Source organism: Macaca fascicularis, chromosome 1, assembly GCF_037993035.2.
Source record: "Macaca fascicularis isolate 582-1 chromosome 1, T2T-MFA8v1.1".
Lineage (NCBI taxonomy): Eukaryota > Metazoa > Chordata > Mammalia > Primates > Cercopithecidae > Macaca > Macaca fascicularis.
In genome coordinates, this window is record NC_088375.1 from 26,914,489 (window position 1) to 26,931,604 (window position 17,116).

Genomic DNA, 17,116 nt, shown 5'->3' on the forward strand with positions numbered 1-17,116 from the left:
AATAAAACTTAGCATTTCCCACCTCTGTATCAAATAATTTGAGGTGCATGTTTTGAATCACATTAACAGATTAAATAAAAATCTATGATGCAAAGCCAAACCTTGTTTCGTTTAAGAAACTTTCATTTCATATACGAAACTTCATATTCTGATTGAGCCCAATACTTAAATAAGATTTGGCTTAAAGATTTTATGACCTCAAATTCAGGATATTCTGAAGAATAACTTTTAAAAACAGAGAAGAAAGTCTGTGGCACAACCTGTAACCACAATTTCAAGAGTAATTTTTAAGCACGCTAGAGTCATTTTAGTTCTTTCCAATCCACTTAAATTGAAATCCTTAACATTATCCTAAGATTATCCCTCCCTTTGATAACAAGGCTGTTCTTCAATAACCACCATGAAATTGCTCTGGTGAAATAACTGGGATGAGTAACTTACTTCCTATTTTGCACACATAGAAGTCACAGTACGTATATTAAGTGTCAAAAGAGACGTAGTAGATGTTAAGTTGGTGATAGGTTAGAAAAGAACTAATAGCTAAAATAAGTTAGAACTTTGAACCATAGGTTCTCTAGAGTAAGTAAGATATGTGAATATATAGAAAAGCAAAGAAGGGTACCATTTATTAATCCATTCAAAAATCAATTACACTGACCATGTCCCTTCAACATTTTTCATGTCAACTTCTCCCATGTTTTAACTTATTATTTGGAAACCCAAGCTTTTCACAGACCTTTCTGAAAGATACCACCTTTTCTTTAGAAATTTTCTATCTTTCTTCCTCCTAAGAATCAATTATAATTATGTTGTCAGAATTTCAGCATTTATAATCTGCCATGTAACTTGAATCATCTTTTAAAGTCTTATAAAATGAGATCGTGCTACTTTGGGTTTTCATGTTTTAAAACATATCCTGATAAAGTAACATCATGTGTCCTGAATCCCAGATCACAGATTCATAAAGACTGGCCCAGCTCCTGGGTAGAAGAGAAAAAAAAAGCCTGAAGAGCAGAACCACAGCGTGGGAGGAAGAAACTCTTCTCTTCCTTTTGTCATTGTGCAATTACACAGATGCTTAATCTTCAGAGGAAAGGGTTAGGAGGAGACACAGAAAACCAGTACCAGAGGATCCTTCAAAGCAAAGGAGTGGGCACATTCTATCTTTGCTACAAACTCTTTAAGATATGTTTTCCTCAGGTCTAGATCATGTGTAGCTATGCTCAGCATTAGTTATCATGAGTTCTAAAATGACATGGTCCTCTAACAGACAAGTGAATGAAAAATAGGCAAGAGGAGTGGCACTGTCATCAAAATTTTACATAAAGCTTACATTAATGTTGTTCCTCCTAGAAGTCTCTGTGCATACATAGAACCTACTGGGTCAACAAATGAATATTCCAAAGGCATGTGTGTCAGGTTGCCTCAATAACATCATTCTCTAAATGGTGACTCTAAATCTTAAAATAGAAAAAAAAAAGTGAAAAATAGGAATTATCTAAATTTCTTTTACAAATGTTTACTGAAACAAAACACTGAAATTAAATATTATTCAAAATAAAAAAACTGAAAAGGTATAAAGAAATTTAAATAATTAAGCTTATAAGTTATATTTATTGTTTGTGGTATTTATAGTTCTGAAGTTATTAAAGCTTAAAACTGTGCTATGACTTTTGAGAAAACCCCATGTTACATTTTTGCCAGTGCTATTTCTTTCCATGAAACTGGGTTTCATTCCAGTCTCACTAGAGAGAGATCATTCTAAGCACTTTCTAGCAACAGATCAAGATTTACTGTTATTTTCATTAAACAACTGCTATAAAGAAGTAAACGTGCATTAGAGAAGTTACTTGTGTAAAGCAGAGTGTCCCAATTACTCAACATTTTCCATTACTCCAAAAAATTCTCACCAACCTAAAATCCAGCACAGGTACCTGAGTTATAAGAACAACTGAAAATCAAAAGGTGACTCTTTCCTAACCACCTCCTTGGTTGCTATTGACCTGCCATAGTGAACAAACTAGGAATCTTCAATCACGTATCAACTTTTATAAGGCTTGACTCTGATGATGGCAGATTACCAGAGGAAATGCAAGATGTTCCCTGCCCACAATTTCTCATAAGTGGCTCTTGTACTGGGTGTTTATCAGGTAGACCCAGGGATTCTTTTAAAAATGCATATTCTTAGGCTTTTCTCCAGATATACTGAAAAAAGATTCTAAAATTAGGGTCAATGAATAAGAATTTTAAACAGTCTGCCCAAGTGGTTCTGTTGCACACTAAAGTTTGAGAAGCACTATCTAGCATCTTAGTGTCACAATACTACTGGTTCAGGTTCTAGTCTCACATCCCAACCATGTGAAGGACTTAAGATGCCTTATACCACTTGAGGCAGAATGATACAGTGGTGGCCCAGTGAACCATAATTTCTGGTATTCATGCACTTGTAGATTCTCCTCCTATACTGACTCTGGACCTGGCCATGTGACTTTCTTTAGCTGTGATGCAAACAGAGACATGATGAGCACTTATTCATTGAGGATTATCTTGGAATGTTACTCTGAGAAGCCAGAAACCATTCAGTAAAGAAGCTCAGGCTATACTACTGAATGATGAGAGGCCACATGGAAAGAGTCTTTTGAGAATGAGATTCAGTCTTGTACCCTCCAGCTCCTGTACAGTTTCCAGATGAATGAAGCCACATGAATGACTTAAGGCATAGCACAGAAGAATCATCAATTGATAACCCACAGAATTGTGAAAAATAATACATCAATTTTTCCCTTGTTCTTTTTAGCCTCTATGTCTTAATGATGAGATAAATCATTGTTTTAAAGAAACTAAGTTTTAGACTGGATATCTGGGGGCAGGGCTAAGATGGTAGACTGGAAGTAGTTCATGTGTGCCACTCCCATGGGGAGAAAACAAAAGTGCTGGTGAACATGGGTTCTGCACGCTGATCATCTGAGAAACCATGATGAGATACATCAAGGCAGCAGGGGAACACAGAGAACAGAGAGGGGCAAAGCTGGGCACCAGTATGTCTGGGCTCAGTGCAGAGCCAGGAGAACCTCTTCAACATGGGAAAGGGTGAGTGAGTGACAGCCCCCAGGGGGACTCACCCTTACCACAGGGACGCATGCAAGACTGACAATGAGAGAATCAACCTGGCCTCCCCACAATGCCCCAACATACTTCCAGATTGAGGCAGCAAGCCACTCAGATGTTTTGCAGAGGAAACTCCCATGTCCCCCCAGGAAGCACATAGATAGTAGATTAGGGCACCTTGGCTATGATAGGGCTTGTCACTCAACTGCAGCCCTAGTCTGAGGGAGCCCCTTGGACCATAACAACCAACAAAAGAAATGCAGACACAAAGGCAGTAATCAGAGGGGCCTCCTGCAAGACCCAGGAGCAGACTGGAATTGAAGCCAGACAACCAAACCCACCCTATACCACAATCAAACCCCCAAGGGCATCAAATAAAAAACAAAAGAAAAACAATCCATCCAGAAGACAGCAACTTCAAAAACTGAAGGAATATCAGCCCACACAAATAAGAAAGAACCAGTACAAGAACTCTTACAATGGAAAAAGCTGGAATGCCTTCTTTCTTCTAAACAACCACACTAGTTCTTCCAGTTAAAAGTTCTTAACTGGGCTGAGATGGCTGAAATGACAGAAATAGAATTCAGAATGTGGATAGGAATGAAGATCATCAAGATTCAGAAAAATGTTGAAACCCAATCCAAGGAAGCTAAGAATCACAATAAAACAATACAGGAGATGAAAGTCAAAATAGCTCATATAGAAAATAATGCAACCAATCTGACAGAGCTGAAAAACACACTACAAGAATTGCATAATGCAACTGCAGATATTAACAGCAGAATAGATCAAGTGGAGAAAATAATCTCAGAAATTGAAGACTGGCCTTCTGAAATAATACAGTCAGACAGGAAGAAAACAGAACAAAAAGGAATGAACAAAACCTCTGAGAAATATGGAATTATGTAAAAGACCAAATCTATGACTCTCTGGCGTACCCGAAAGAAATGGAAGAAAGAAAACAAGTTGAAAAACATATTTCAGGATATCATCCATGAGAATTTCCTCAACCTAGATAGAGAGGCCAACACTCAAATTCAGGAAATGCAGAGAACCACCACAAGATACTTCAAGATCACCCCCAAGACACATAATCATCAGATTTTCCAAGTTCAAAATGAAAGAAAAAAATGTTAAAAACGGCTAGAGAGAAAGGACAGGACACTTGAAAAGGGAAGCCCATCAAAATAACTGGACCAATCAGCAGAAACCCTACAAGCCAGAAGAGATTGAGGGCCTATATTCAACATTCTTTAAGAAAAGGAATTCCAACCAAAAATTTCATATCCAGTCAAACTAAGCTTCAAAACCAAAGGAAAAATAAGATGCTTTCAGACAAGAAAATGCTGAGGGAATTCATTAACACTAGACCTGCCTTACAAGACCTCCTGAGAGGAGCACTAGATATGGAAAGGGAAGACCATTACCAGCCACTACAAAACACACTTAAGTACACAGACAAGTGATGCTATGAAGCAACCACACAAAGAAGTCTACATAATTACCAGCTAACAACACAATGACAGGATCAAATTCACAAATATCAATACTAACTTTGAACATAAATGGGCTACATGCCCCGATTAAAAGGCATGGAGTAGGAAGCTGGATAAAGATGCAAGATACATGGTATGCTGTCTTCAGGTGACCCATCTCACATACAATGGCACCCATAGGCTCAAAACAGAAATAGAGACAAATCTACCCAGCAAATGGAAAACAGAAAAAAGCAGGAGTTGCAAGCCTAATTTCAGACCAAACAATCTTTAAGCCAAATAGATTTTTAAAAGCTGGAGAATGGCATTACATAATGGTAAAGGGTCCAATTCAACAATTCTTCTTTTTGTTGTTGTTGTTAATTATACTTTAAGTTCTAGGGCACATGTGCATAACGTGCAGGTTTGTTACATATGTGTACTTGTGCCATGTTGGTGTGCTGCACCCATCAACTCGTCATTTACATCAGGTATAACTCCCAATGCAATCCCTCCTCTCTTCCCCCTCCCCATAATAGGCCCCGGTGTGGATGTTCCCCTTCCCGAGTCCAGTTGATCTCATTATTCAGTTCCCACCTATGAGTGAGAACATGCAGTGTTTGGTTTTCTGTTCTTGCGATAGTTTGCTGAGAATGATGGTTTCCAGCTGCATCCATGTCCCTACAAAGGACATAAACTCATCCTTTTTTATGGCTGCATAGTATTCTATGGTGTATATGTGCCACATTTTCTTAATCCAGTCTGTCACTGATGGACATTTGGGTTGATTCCAAGTCTTTGCTATTGTGAATAGTGCCGCAATGAACATACGTGTGCATGTGTCTTTATAGCAGCATGATTTATACTACTTTGGGTATATACCCAGTAATGGGATGGTTGGGTCATATGGAACTTCTAGTTCTAGATCCTTGAGGAATCGCCATACTGTTTTCCGTAATGGTTGAACTAGTTTACAAACCCACCGACACTGTAAAAGTGTTCCTATTTCTCCACATCCTCTCCAGCACCTGTTGTTTCCTGACTTTTTAATGATTGCCATTCTAACTGGTGTGAGATGGTATCTCATTGTGGTTTTGATTTGCAGTTCTCTGATGGCCAGTGATGATGAGCATTTTTTCATGTGTCTGTTGGCTGTATGCATGTCTTCTTTTGAGAAATGTCTGTTCATATCCTTTGCCCACTTTTTGATGGGGTTGTACGTTTTTTTCTTGTAAATTTGTTTGAGTTCTTTGTAGGTTCTGGATATTAGCCCTTTGTCAGATGAGTAGATTGCAAAAATTTTCTCCCATTCTGTAGGTTGCCTGTTCACTCTGATGGTAGTTTCTTTTGCTGTGCAGAAGCTCTTTAGTTTCATTAGATCCCATTTGTCAATTTTGGCTTTTGTTGCCATTGCTTTTGGTGTTTTAGACATGGAGTTCTTGCCCATGCCTATGTCCTGAATGGTATTACCTAGGTTTTCCTCTAGGGTTTTTATGGTATTAGGTCTAACATTTAAGTCTCTAATCCATCTTGAATTAATTTTCGTATAAGAAGTAAGGAAAGGATCCAGTTTCAGCTTTCTACTTATGGCTAGCCAATTTTCCCAGCACCATTTATTAAATAGAGAATCCTTTCCCCATTTCTTGTTTTTCTCAGCTTTGTCAAAGATCAGATGGCTGTAGATGTGTGGTATTATTTCTGAGGACTCTGTTCTGTTCCATTGATCTATATCTCTGTTTTGGTGCCAGTACCATGCTGTTTTGGTTACTGTAGCCTTGTAGTATAGTTTGAAGTCAGGTAGCGTGATGCCTCCAGCTTTGTTCTTTCGGCTTAGGATTGTCTTGGCAATGCAGGCTCTTTTTTGGTTCCATATGAACTTTAAAGCAGTTTTTTCCAATTCTGTGAAGAAACTCATTGGTAGCTTGATGGGGATGGCATTGAATCTGTAAATTACCTTGGGCAGTATGGCCATTTTCACGATATTGATTCTTCCTATCCATGAGCATAGTATGTTCTTCCATTTGTTCATGTCCTCTTTTATTTCACTGAGCAGTGGTTTATAGTTCTCCTTGAAGAGATCCTTTACATCCCTTGTAACTTGGATTCCTAGGTATTTTATTCTCTTTGAAGCAATTGTGAATGGAAGTTCATTCATGATTTGGCTCTCTGTTTGTCTGTTATTGGTGTATAAGAATGCTTGTGATTTTTGCTCATTAATTTTGTATCCTGAGACTTTGCTGAAGTTGCTTATCAGCTGAAAGAGATTTTGGGCTGAGACAATGGGGTTTTCTAAATATACAATCATGTCATCTGCAAACAGGGACAATTTGACTTCTTCTTTTCCTAACTGAATACCCTTTATTTCTTTCTCTTGCCTGATTGCCCTAGCCAGAACTTCCAACACTATGTTGCATAGGAGTGGTGAGAGAGGGCATCCCTGTCTTGTGCCAGTTTTCAAAGGGAATGCTTCCAGTTTTTGCCCATTCAGTATGATATTGGCTGTGGATTTCTCATAAATAGCTCTTATTATTTTGAGATACGTTCCATTAATACCGAATTTATTGAGAGTTTTTAGCATGAAGGGCTGTTGTATTTTGTCAAAGGCCTTTTCTGCATCTATTGAGATAATCATGTGGTTTTTGTCTTTGGTTCTGTTTATATGCTGGATTATGTTTTTTGATTTGCATATGTTGAACCAGCCTTGCATCCCAGGGATGAAGCCCGCTTGATCATGGTGGATAAGTTTTTTGATGTGCTGATGGATGTGGTTTGCCAGTATTTCATTGAGGATTTTTGCATCGATGTTCATCAGAGATATTGGTCTAAAATTCTCTTTTTTTGTTGTGTCTCTGACAGGCTTTGGTATCAGGATGATGTTGGCCTCATAAAATGAGTTAGGGAGGATTCCCTCTTTTTCTATTGATTGGAATAGTTTCAGAAGGAATGGTACCAGCTCTTTCTTGTACCTCTGGTAGACTTCGGCTGTGAATCCATCTGGTCCTGGACTTTTTTTGGTTGGTAGGCTGTTAATTATTGCCTCAATTTCAGAGCCTGTTATTGGTCTATTCAGGAATTCAACTTCTTCCTGGTTTAGTCTTGGGAGAGTGTAAGTGTCCAGGAAATTATCCATTTCTTCTAGATTTTCTAGTTTATTTGCGTAGAGGTGTTTATAGTATTCTCTGATGGTAGTTTGTATTTCTGTGGGGTCGGTGGTGATTTCCCCTTTATCATTTTTTACCACGTCTATTTGATTCTTCTCTCTTTTCTTCTTTATTAGTCTTGCTAGCGGCCTATCAATTTTGTTGATCTTTTCAAAAAACAAGTTCCTGGATTCATTGATTTTTTGGAGGGTTTTTTGTGTCTCTATCTCCTCCTTCAGTTCTGCTCTGATCTTAGTTATTTCTTGCCTTCTGCTAGGTTTCGAATGTGTTTGCTCTTGCTTCTCTAGTTCTTTTAATTGTGATGTTAGAGTGTCAATTTTAGATCTTTCCAGCTTTCTCTTGCGGGCATTTGGTGCCATAAATTTCCCTCTACACACTCCGTTAAATGTGTCCCAGAGATTCTGGTATGTTGTATCTTTGTTCTCATTGGTTTCAAAGAACATCTTTATTTCTGCCTTCATTTCGTTATGTACCCAGTAGTCATTCAGGAGCAGGTTGTTCAGTTTCCATGTAGTTGAGCGGTTTTGATTGAGTTTCTTAGTCCTGAGTTCTAGTTTGATTGCACTGTGGTCTGAGAGACAGTTTGTTATAATTTCTGTTCTTGTACATTTGCTGAGGAGTACGTTACTTCCAATTATGTGGTCAATTTTGGAATAAGTGCGATGTGGTGCTGAGAAGAATGTATATTCTGTTGATTTGGGGTGGAGAGTTCTGTAGATGTCTATTAGGTCTGCTTGGTGCAGATATGAGTTCAATTCCTGGATATCCTTGTTAACTTTCTGTCTCGTTGATCTGTCTAATGTTGACAGTGGGTTGTTAGAGTCTCCCATTATTATTGTATGGGAGTCTAAGTCTCTTTGTAAATCTCTAAGGACTTGCTTTATGAATCTGGGTGCTCCTGTATTGGGTGCATATATATTTAGGATAGTTAGTTCTTCCTGTTGAATTGATCCCTTTACCATTATGTAATGGCCTTCTTTGTCTCCTTTGATCTTTGATCAGAGATTAGGATTGCAACCCCTGCTTTTGTTTTGTTCTCCATTTGCTTGGTAGATCTTCCTCCATCCCTTTATTTTGAGCCCATGTGTGTCTCTGCATGTGAGGTGGGTCTCCTGAATACAGCAAACTGATGGGTCTTGACTCTTTATCCAGTTTGCCAGTCTGTGTCTTTTAATTGGACCATTTAGTCCATTTACATTTAAGGTTAATATTGTTATGTGTGAACTTGATCCTGTCATTATGATATTAACTGGTTATTTTCCTCGTTAGTTGATGCAGTTTCTTCCTATCATCGATGGTCTTTACATTTTGGCATGTTTTTGCAATGGCTGGTACTGGTTTTCCTTTCCATGTTTAGTGCTTCCTTCAGGGTCTCTTGTAAGGCAGGCCTGGTGGTGACAAAATCTCTCAGCATTTGCTTATCTATAAAGGATTTTATTTCTCCTTCACTTATGAAACTTAGTTTGGCTGGATATGAAATTCTGGGTTGAAAATTCTTTTCTTTAAGAATGTTGACTATTGGCCCCCACTCTCTTCTGGCTTATAGAGTTTCTGCCGAGAGATCTGCTGTTAGTCTGATGGGCTTCCCTTTGTGGGTAACCCGACCTTTCTCTCTGGCTGCCCTTAACAGTTTTTTTGTTCATTTCAACTTTGGTGAATCTGACAATTATGTGTCTTGGAGTTGTTCTTCTCAAGGAGTATCTTTGTGGCGTTCTCTGTATTTCCTGAATTTGAATGTTGGCTTGCCTTACTAGGTTGGGAAAGTTCTCCTGGATGATATCCTGCAGAGTGTTTTCCAACTTGGTTCCATTTTCCCCTTCACTTTCAGGCACCCCAATCAGATGTAGATTTGGTCTTTTCACATAATCCCATACTTCTTGAAGGCTTTGTTCATTTTTTTCCTCTTTTTTCTTTAGAATTCTCTTCTTGCTTCATTTCATTCATTTGATCCTCAATCGCTGATACTCTTTCTTCCAGTTGTTCGAGTCGGTTACTGAAGCTTGTGCATTTGTCACATATTTCTCATGTTATGGATTTTATTTCTGTCAGTTCGTTTGTGGCCTTCTCTGCATTGATTATTCTAGTTATACATTCTTCCATTCTTTTTTCAAGATTTTTAGTTTCTTTGAGCTGGGTACGTAGTTCCTTCTTTAGCTCTGAGAAGTTTGATGGACTGAAGCCTTCTTCTCTCAACTCGTCAAAGTCATTCTCCATCCAGCTTTGATCCGCTGCTGGCAATGAGCTGCGTTCCTTTGGAGGGGGAGATGCACTCTTATTTTTTTAATTTCCAGCATTTCTGCCCTGCTTTTTCCCCATCTTTGTCATTTTATCTGCCTTTGGTCTTTGATGATGGTGACGTACTGATGGGGTTTTGGTGTGGGTATCCTTCCTGTTTGTTAGTTTTCCTTCTAACAGTCAGGACCCTCAGCTGTAGGTCTGTTGGAGATTGCTCGAGGTCTACTCCAGACCCTGTTTGCCTGGGTATCAGCAGCAGAAGCTGCAGAAGATAGAATATTGCTGAACAGCGAGTCTACCTGTCTGATTCTTGCTTTGGAAGCTTCATCTCAGGGGTGTACCCCGCCGTGTGAGGTGCCCCTAGTGGGGGATGTCTCCCAGTTAGGCTACTCAGGGGTCAGGGACCCACTTGAGCAGGCAGTCTGTCCATTCTCAGATCTCAACTTCCATGTTGGGAGATCCACTGCTCTCTTCAAAGCTGTCAGACAGGCTCGTTTGCATCTGCAGAGGTTTCTGCTGCTTTTTTTGTTTGTTTAGCTGTGCCCTGTCCCCAGAGGTGGAGTCTACAGAGACAGGCAGGCCTCCTTGAGCTGCTGTGGGCTCCACCCAGTTCGAGGTTCCCAGCGGCTTTGTTTACCTACTTAAGCCTCAGCAATGGCGGGTGCCCCTCCCCCAGCCTTGCTGCTGCCTTGCCCTTAGGTAGCAGACTGCTGTGCTAGCAATGAGGGAGGCTCCACAGGCGTGGGACCCTCCTGGCCAGGTGTGGAATATAATCTCCTGGTGTGCTGTTTGCTAAGACCCTTGGTGAAGTGCAGTATTGGGGTAGGAGTTACCCGATTTTCCAGGTGTTGTGTGTCTCAGTTCCCCTGCCTAGGAAAAGGGATTCCCTTCCCCCTTGCGATTCCCAGGTGAGGCGATGCCTCACCCTGCTTCAGTTCTCGCTGGTCGGGCTGCAGCAGCTAACCAGCACCGATTGTCTGGCACTCCCTAGTGAGATGATCCCGGTACCTCAGTTGAAAATGCAGAAATCACCCGTCTTCTGTGTCTCTCGCACTGGGAGCTGGAGACTGGAGCTGTTCCTATTCAGCCATATTGCTCCATCCCCCTCAACAATTCTTAAATCCTAAAAATTTAGGATTCAACTATCCTAAATCTATATGCACCCAATACAGGTGCACCCAGATTCATAAAACAAGTTCTTAGTTCTCCGTAAGTGTGTGTTACCCATGCTGCATGTTAGTTCCTTATAATTATGGTCCTAAGGATTTACAATATACTAAAATACTTCCTAAATAATTAAAGAAGTATTAATTATGCAGCAAGATCTCTAAGGCTCATATCCCTCCAACAAGTAATTCTATTTCTAGGAAGCTGGCCAGAGGAAAAGATTAGAGATATCATCAAATATTTATGTATAAAGATATTCTTCAAAGTTTTAATTTTAATATGAAAACATTGAAAAGAACCTAAGTATCCAAATACCATACTACATTTATACAATTGCTGTTAAATATTACATAATCTATTAAAATATTAATGAGGACTTAACAGCAGCCAGAAATGCTCACAAAAATTGTATTTAAACAACAGCCCATAGACCTACATCTCAATCATTACATTCATGTGTATCAGTGTACACACATGCACATACAAATGCAGAAAAAAAGGATTTGGAGGAAATGCATCAAAATATTAACTATGACTATCTTCAGGTGATGGGAATTCAGTAATTTTTTACTCCGCTTTTAATGGTTTTTTATTTTCCAATTTTTCTACTACATACATGGATTACTTTGATACTTAGAAGACATAAAATTTTTAAATCCATTCACTTTTGTATATTATTTAGTATATTTTAGTTTTTTAAGGGTGATCTTTTTAACCATATACCATCTTACTTCCAAAAAGATTTGAGATACTTAACAAAAATATATACACCAGACTAAAATAAATCAAATAAAGAAATTGAGACAAAAATAAGAAAAGAACTTGCAAACTATCTCTCTATATATATGTATATATGCAAACATGTATTTACATACATATGTCAAAGAACTGTTTCAGATACAAAGAACTGAAGGAAATTTCTCTAGCTTTCTCAGGAAGGGTATATTGGAGGTATGGCAGATGTTGTTTTAATTTGTACAACAGGAGTGCTATTGGCTGGGCACAGTGGCTCATGCCTGTAATCCCAGCATTTTGGGAGCCAAGGTGTGTGGATCATCTGAGGTCAGGAGTTCAAGAACAGCCTTACCAACATGGTGAAACCTTGTCTCTACTAAAAATAGAAAACTTAGCCCGTTATGGTGGTGTATGCCTGTAGTCCCAGCAACTCGGGAGGCTTAGGTTCAGTAACTCAATATCATGCCACTGCACTTCAGCTTTGACAAGAGAACGAGACTCTGTCTCAAAAAAAAAAAAAAAAAAAAGGAGTGCTAATTAGGTAAATTAAGTGAATCACAGTTGGTGATTGGAAAGAGAGGAGGTAGACTAAAAGTTAATTAACCAAGACCTGCAACAGTATGACTGAGCCTGAGCGTGATCGGCAACTCAAAGAACACCTCCTAAAAATGCACAAAGAAAAAGACAAATAGAGATTTAGACAGATTTTCCCTTATATTTTGTCACCTTTATTCAAGTGCCTTCAAAGAAAAAAAATGGAAATACTAAAAGTATACTTAAATTTCTATACATAAAGTACATCAAGAAAATAAACATTGCTCTCCTATTAAAAAAATGTATTGAATATAGTGTACTCAGCATAGCACTTACCTTCACTGACAGCATGGGGTTTAACAATGCAACAGGTACAATTGGTAAATTTAGCAGTGTTTGCCGGCCCACAACCTCCACTTGAAGGAAAAAACAACTCCATTTCCTAAAAACAGAGAGAAATGATTTTGACAAATGTGATCTCTTAGCTGGAACTTACAAGATATTTCTGTGGGGGAGGAGGATCATGCAATTACTTTTAGAGTTTCATACAAATTTTTTGTTTCAGATTTTCTAAAAATGAGTTTTACAAAGACACAGTGATTAGATTAACCCTGTTTCAAGACTTATAACCGGAAGAGCATATAAAGAATTATCAATCAAAGCAATGAGAATATGCGTCATTTTGTTCCAGGAATATAGTGGACAAAGACTTAATAAATTTTGAATATTGGAAATACCATTATAAAGTTCTTATTCTCCCCAAAGCATTAGTTAATTAGACACAAATTTAATTTTAAATTTTTCATTAAAATATGTAAAATAAAACTTAAAACTAGGATATTTTATAGGAAGAGAGATTAATATCAGGAATCTGAGAACTACAGCTACTTAAAACTAACTATAGGCCTAGTATAAAATAAAATCAAATGATCCATGTTTTATAAACAGATTTAGGCTGTGTTATTTGCAGTGGATGTGGTTCACTAAAATGACAACCCAACAATTTGAATTAGCCATAAAGATGGTAATACTAATCAGTTCTTTTAATTACTTAGATGCTTTTCTGCCCCTAAGCTTTCACTGCTATTATTTCTACTATTCCCTATAAAACCCTCTGACTCAAGTTCTAAGGAACCTTACCAATGTGTAAAGAGCCACCTCAAATACCACTTACCACTAGGAGGCATTTCCTGATGCCTCCTGTCAGCAACCTTTACTCCCCCAAAGTTATGGTTATTTGGGTACTTGCCTTCCATCAAATTATAAATTTGAAAAAACGGGAACTAAGTTGCATAGCTCTGTAGGACCCATAGCACCTAAAACAATGCCTGGCTCAATGCAAATAGCCCTTGGTATATATAAGGGATTGGTACTCAAATCCCTGTGTGTACTCAAATCCATGCATGCTCAAGTCCGCAGTCAGCCCTGTGGAACCTGCTTATAGGAAAAGTCAAATCTATGTAGATGCGAGTTTCACATCCTGCAAATACTGTATTTTCAATTCTTCCATTGAAAAAAATTCACCTATAAGTAGACCCGTGCAGTTCAAACCTGTGTTGTTTATGGGTTAACTGTATTTATTTTTCATTAAATTTAAAATGAAAAGATTATAGAATGTGTTAATATGCCACATTGATGAGCATTTTTTTAAACACAAGGACAATGAGGAATTATTCAAATAGTAGTGTATATACTTGAGCATTTCCAGTGGTAAGACATTAGAATAAAAAGTGTTCTATTCCTAAGATATCAAGTGCCTTTCTATCATATTGCTGCCATTATGTATTATTATTTTTAATGAATAACAACAGCAACTACCCCTTTTAGTCCTATACCAGATGCTTTGATTGCATGGTCCGAGAGAACCTTTATAGTACAGATAAAAATTCAAATACCTACAGGGACCTGGCAGATGATCAATGAAGGAATGAAGAAGAAGTGGTGTGACAAGAGAACATGACAGAGTAGCAAACTGGAAAGGACATGCCCTTTTGAGAGTTCCCATTGGTCTCTTCCCTTCACAACAAAACTCAAAAGAAATGTCTTTCTTTTCCATTTTTGCTTCCTCTCCTACAGTCTCTTTTAAACCCATAACCAATTAGGTTTTCATTCCACCAAAGCTGCTCATTAAAATCCCTTACTGCCTCCATGTTGCTAAGTCCAGTGGTTAATTACTCTCAGCCCTCACCTTACCTTACCAAACAGTATTTGACAGAGTTTGTCACATCCTACACTATGGAATGTTTTCATTACTTGCCTTTCTTCCTACCTCACTGGCTACTCCTTCTCAGTCTCCTTCGATGGTTTTCTCCTATCTAGCTGACCTCTATGTGTTGGAGAGTGCCAGGGCTTAGTTCATCTTCATTACTTGTTCACTAGCAGTTTCTCAATGAATGTTTGGGAATGACCGAAATTCAGCAGCTAATAAATTCTGCATGTGCTAAACAAAATAAATGTATCCAGTGTATAAATGAGAAAAGTAAGATTCAGAAAGCTTAAGTAACAAGCCCTTACAAGTTAGCAAGTGGCAAAGCCAGGATTCAAATCCAAGTGACTGTAGTTCCAAAAACCCTGTATTTTTTCTATTATCTGTCTTTCCAAAGTGAAAAGCAGTGCTAAATTGTTCTATCTCTAGTTTAACAAATTATTTAACAATTAGCTGACCAATTATTTTTGTCTTAACTTTCCTTTAATTCCTTTTCTCACTCAATTTCTAAAAATAAAAATGCCAGCTTTCCAAGTACCCAGATTTTCAAGTACCATATTTACCTATGCTGAATAAATATTTATTTATAAAACATAAAGATTTTACATAAATACATCTTCTTAGTGAAACATGAATAAGAGCGCTTTTACTAAGTCATTGTTGTGGCAATTAATTCAAAGTCTTTATACAACAAATAAAGTCACAAAAATAATATCTGTGTTCCTTTGGGATTTGAGGGGCTAAAATATTTTGCATAAAATCTGTTCTTCCAAAGATTCTTGCTATTATCCTTGTGCCTTTACATTTTCCTAAATTCCCTAGTAGGAAAGAATAAATATTTATAGCTTTACAAAAAACTAAAAATTCAGACTCAATTTGAAAGCTTTAGGTATATAATTTTTTAATTTTTTAAACAAATTATAAAATATAGAGTTGTACTTCTTCATAAAGTTTCACCCTGATAGGATTTCCTGGTAATTTCACTAAAACATTTGTAATTAATCTGTACTAATAATTTTATTATAATAACAAAAGTATGGCTAAATGGTAGTCAGTTCAAAGTTTCTCCAAAACTTTTTACTTGTAACAGTAATTTAAAATGGATATCATTTCTGTAAATGTTCCAAATTAAAACAGTATAGATCAATGGAACATAACAGAGGCCTCAGAAGTAACGACACACATCTCCAACCATCTGATCTTTAACAAACCTGACACAAACAAGCAATGGTGAAAGGATTCCCTATTTAATAAATGGTGTTGAGAAAACTGGCTAGCCATATGCAGAAAACAGAAACTGGACCCCTTCCTTTCATCTTATCCAAAAATTAACTCAAGATGGATAAAGACGTAAACATAAGACCTAAAACCATAAAAACTCTAGAAGAAAACCTCAGCAATACCATTCAGGATATAGGCATAGGCAAAAACCTCTTGACTAAAACAACAAAAGCAACGGCAACAAAAGCCAAAATTGACAAATGGGATCCAATTAAACTAAAAAGCTTCTGCATAGCAAAAGAGAAATTATCATCAGAGTGAACAGGCAACCTATATTTGGGAGAAAATTTTTGCTATCTATTCATCTGATAAAGGGCTACTATCCAGAATCTACAAGGAACTTAAACAAATTTACATGAAAAAAACAAACAGCCCCATCAAAAAGTGGGCAAAGTATATGAACAGACACTTCTCAAAAGAAGACATTTATGCAGCCAACAAACATATGAGGAAAAAAGCTCATCACTGGTCATTAGAGAAATGCAAATCAAAACCACAATGAGATACCATTTCATGCCAGTTAGAATGACGATCATTAAAAAGTCAGGAAACAACAGATACTGGAGAGGATGTGAAGAAATAGAAATGCTTTTACACTGTTGGTGGGAGTGTAAATTAGTTCAACCTTTGTGGAAGACAGTGTGGTAATTCCTCAAAGATCTAGAACCAGAAATAGCATTTGACCCAGCAATCCCATTTCTGGATATACACCCAAAGGATTGTAAACCATTCTATTATAAAGACACATACACACATATGTTTATTTCAGCACTATTCACAATAGCAAAGACTTGGAGGGAACCAAGCCAAATGCCCATCAATGATAGACTGAATTAAGAAAATGTGGCACATATATACCATGGAATACTATGCAGCCATAAAAACAGATGAGTTCATGTCCTTTGCATGGACACGGATGAATCTGGAAACCATCATTCTCAGCAAACTAACACAGGAACACAAAACCAAACACTGTATGTTCTCACTCATAAGTGGGAGTTGAACAATGAGAACACAAGGAGGGAAACGTTATACACCAGGGCATGTTGTGGGGTGGGGGCTAAGGGAGGGATAGCATTGGGAGAAATACCTAATGTAGATGATGGGTTGATGTGTGCAGCAAACCACCATGACAAGTGTATACCTACGTAACAAACCTGTGCGTTCTGCACACGTATCCCAGAACTTAAAGTATAATAATAATAATAAAAAAG

At 37.8% G+C, this 17,116-nt stretch overlaps 1 protein-coding gene across 9 annotated transcripts in view; it reads right to left on the bottom strand.

Moving 5' to 3' along the window:
• The window catches only part of NME7 (NME/NM23 family member 7), a 207,820-nt gene that overhangs the window by 123,169 nt on the left and 67,535 nt on the right, over nucleotides 1-17,116 (bottom strand). For all 9 annotated transcript variants that reach the window (XR_012420493.1, XR_012420552.1, XR_012420498.1 and 6 more), the window contains one exon: nucleotides 12,752-12,857. Coding sequence is in view for 6 of the 9 variants with exons in the window: in XM_074007630.1 (XP_073863731.1) it covers nucleotides 12,752-12,857 (106 nt within the window). In the remaining 3 variants the exon portion in view is untranslated. The remainder of the gene's footprint in view (nucleotides 1-12,751; nucleotides 12,858-17,116) is intronic.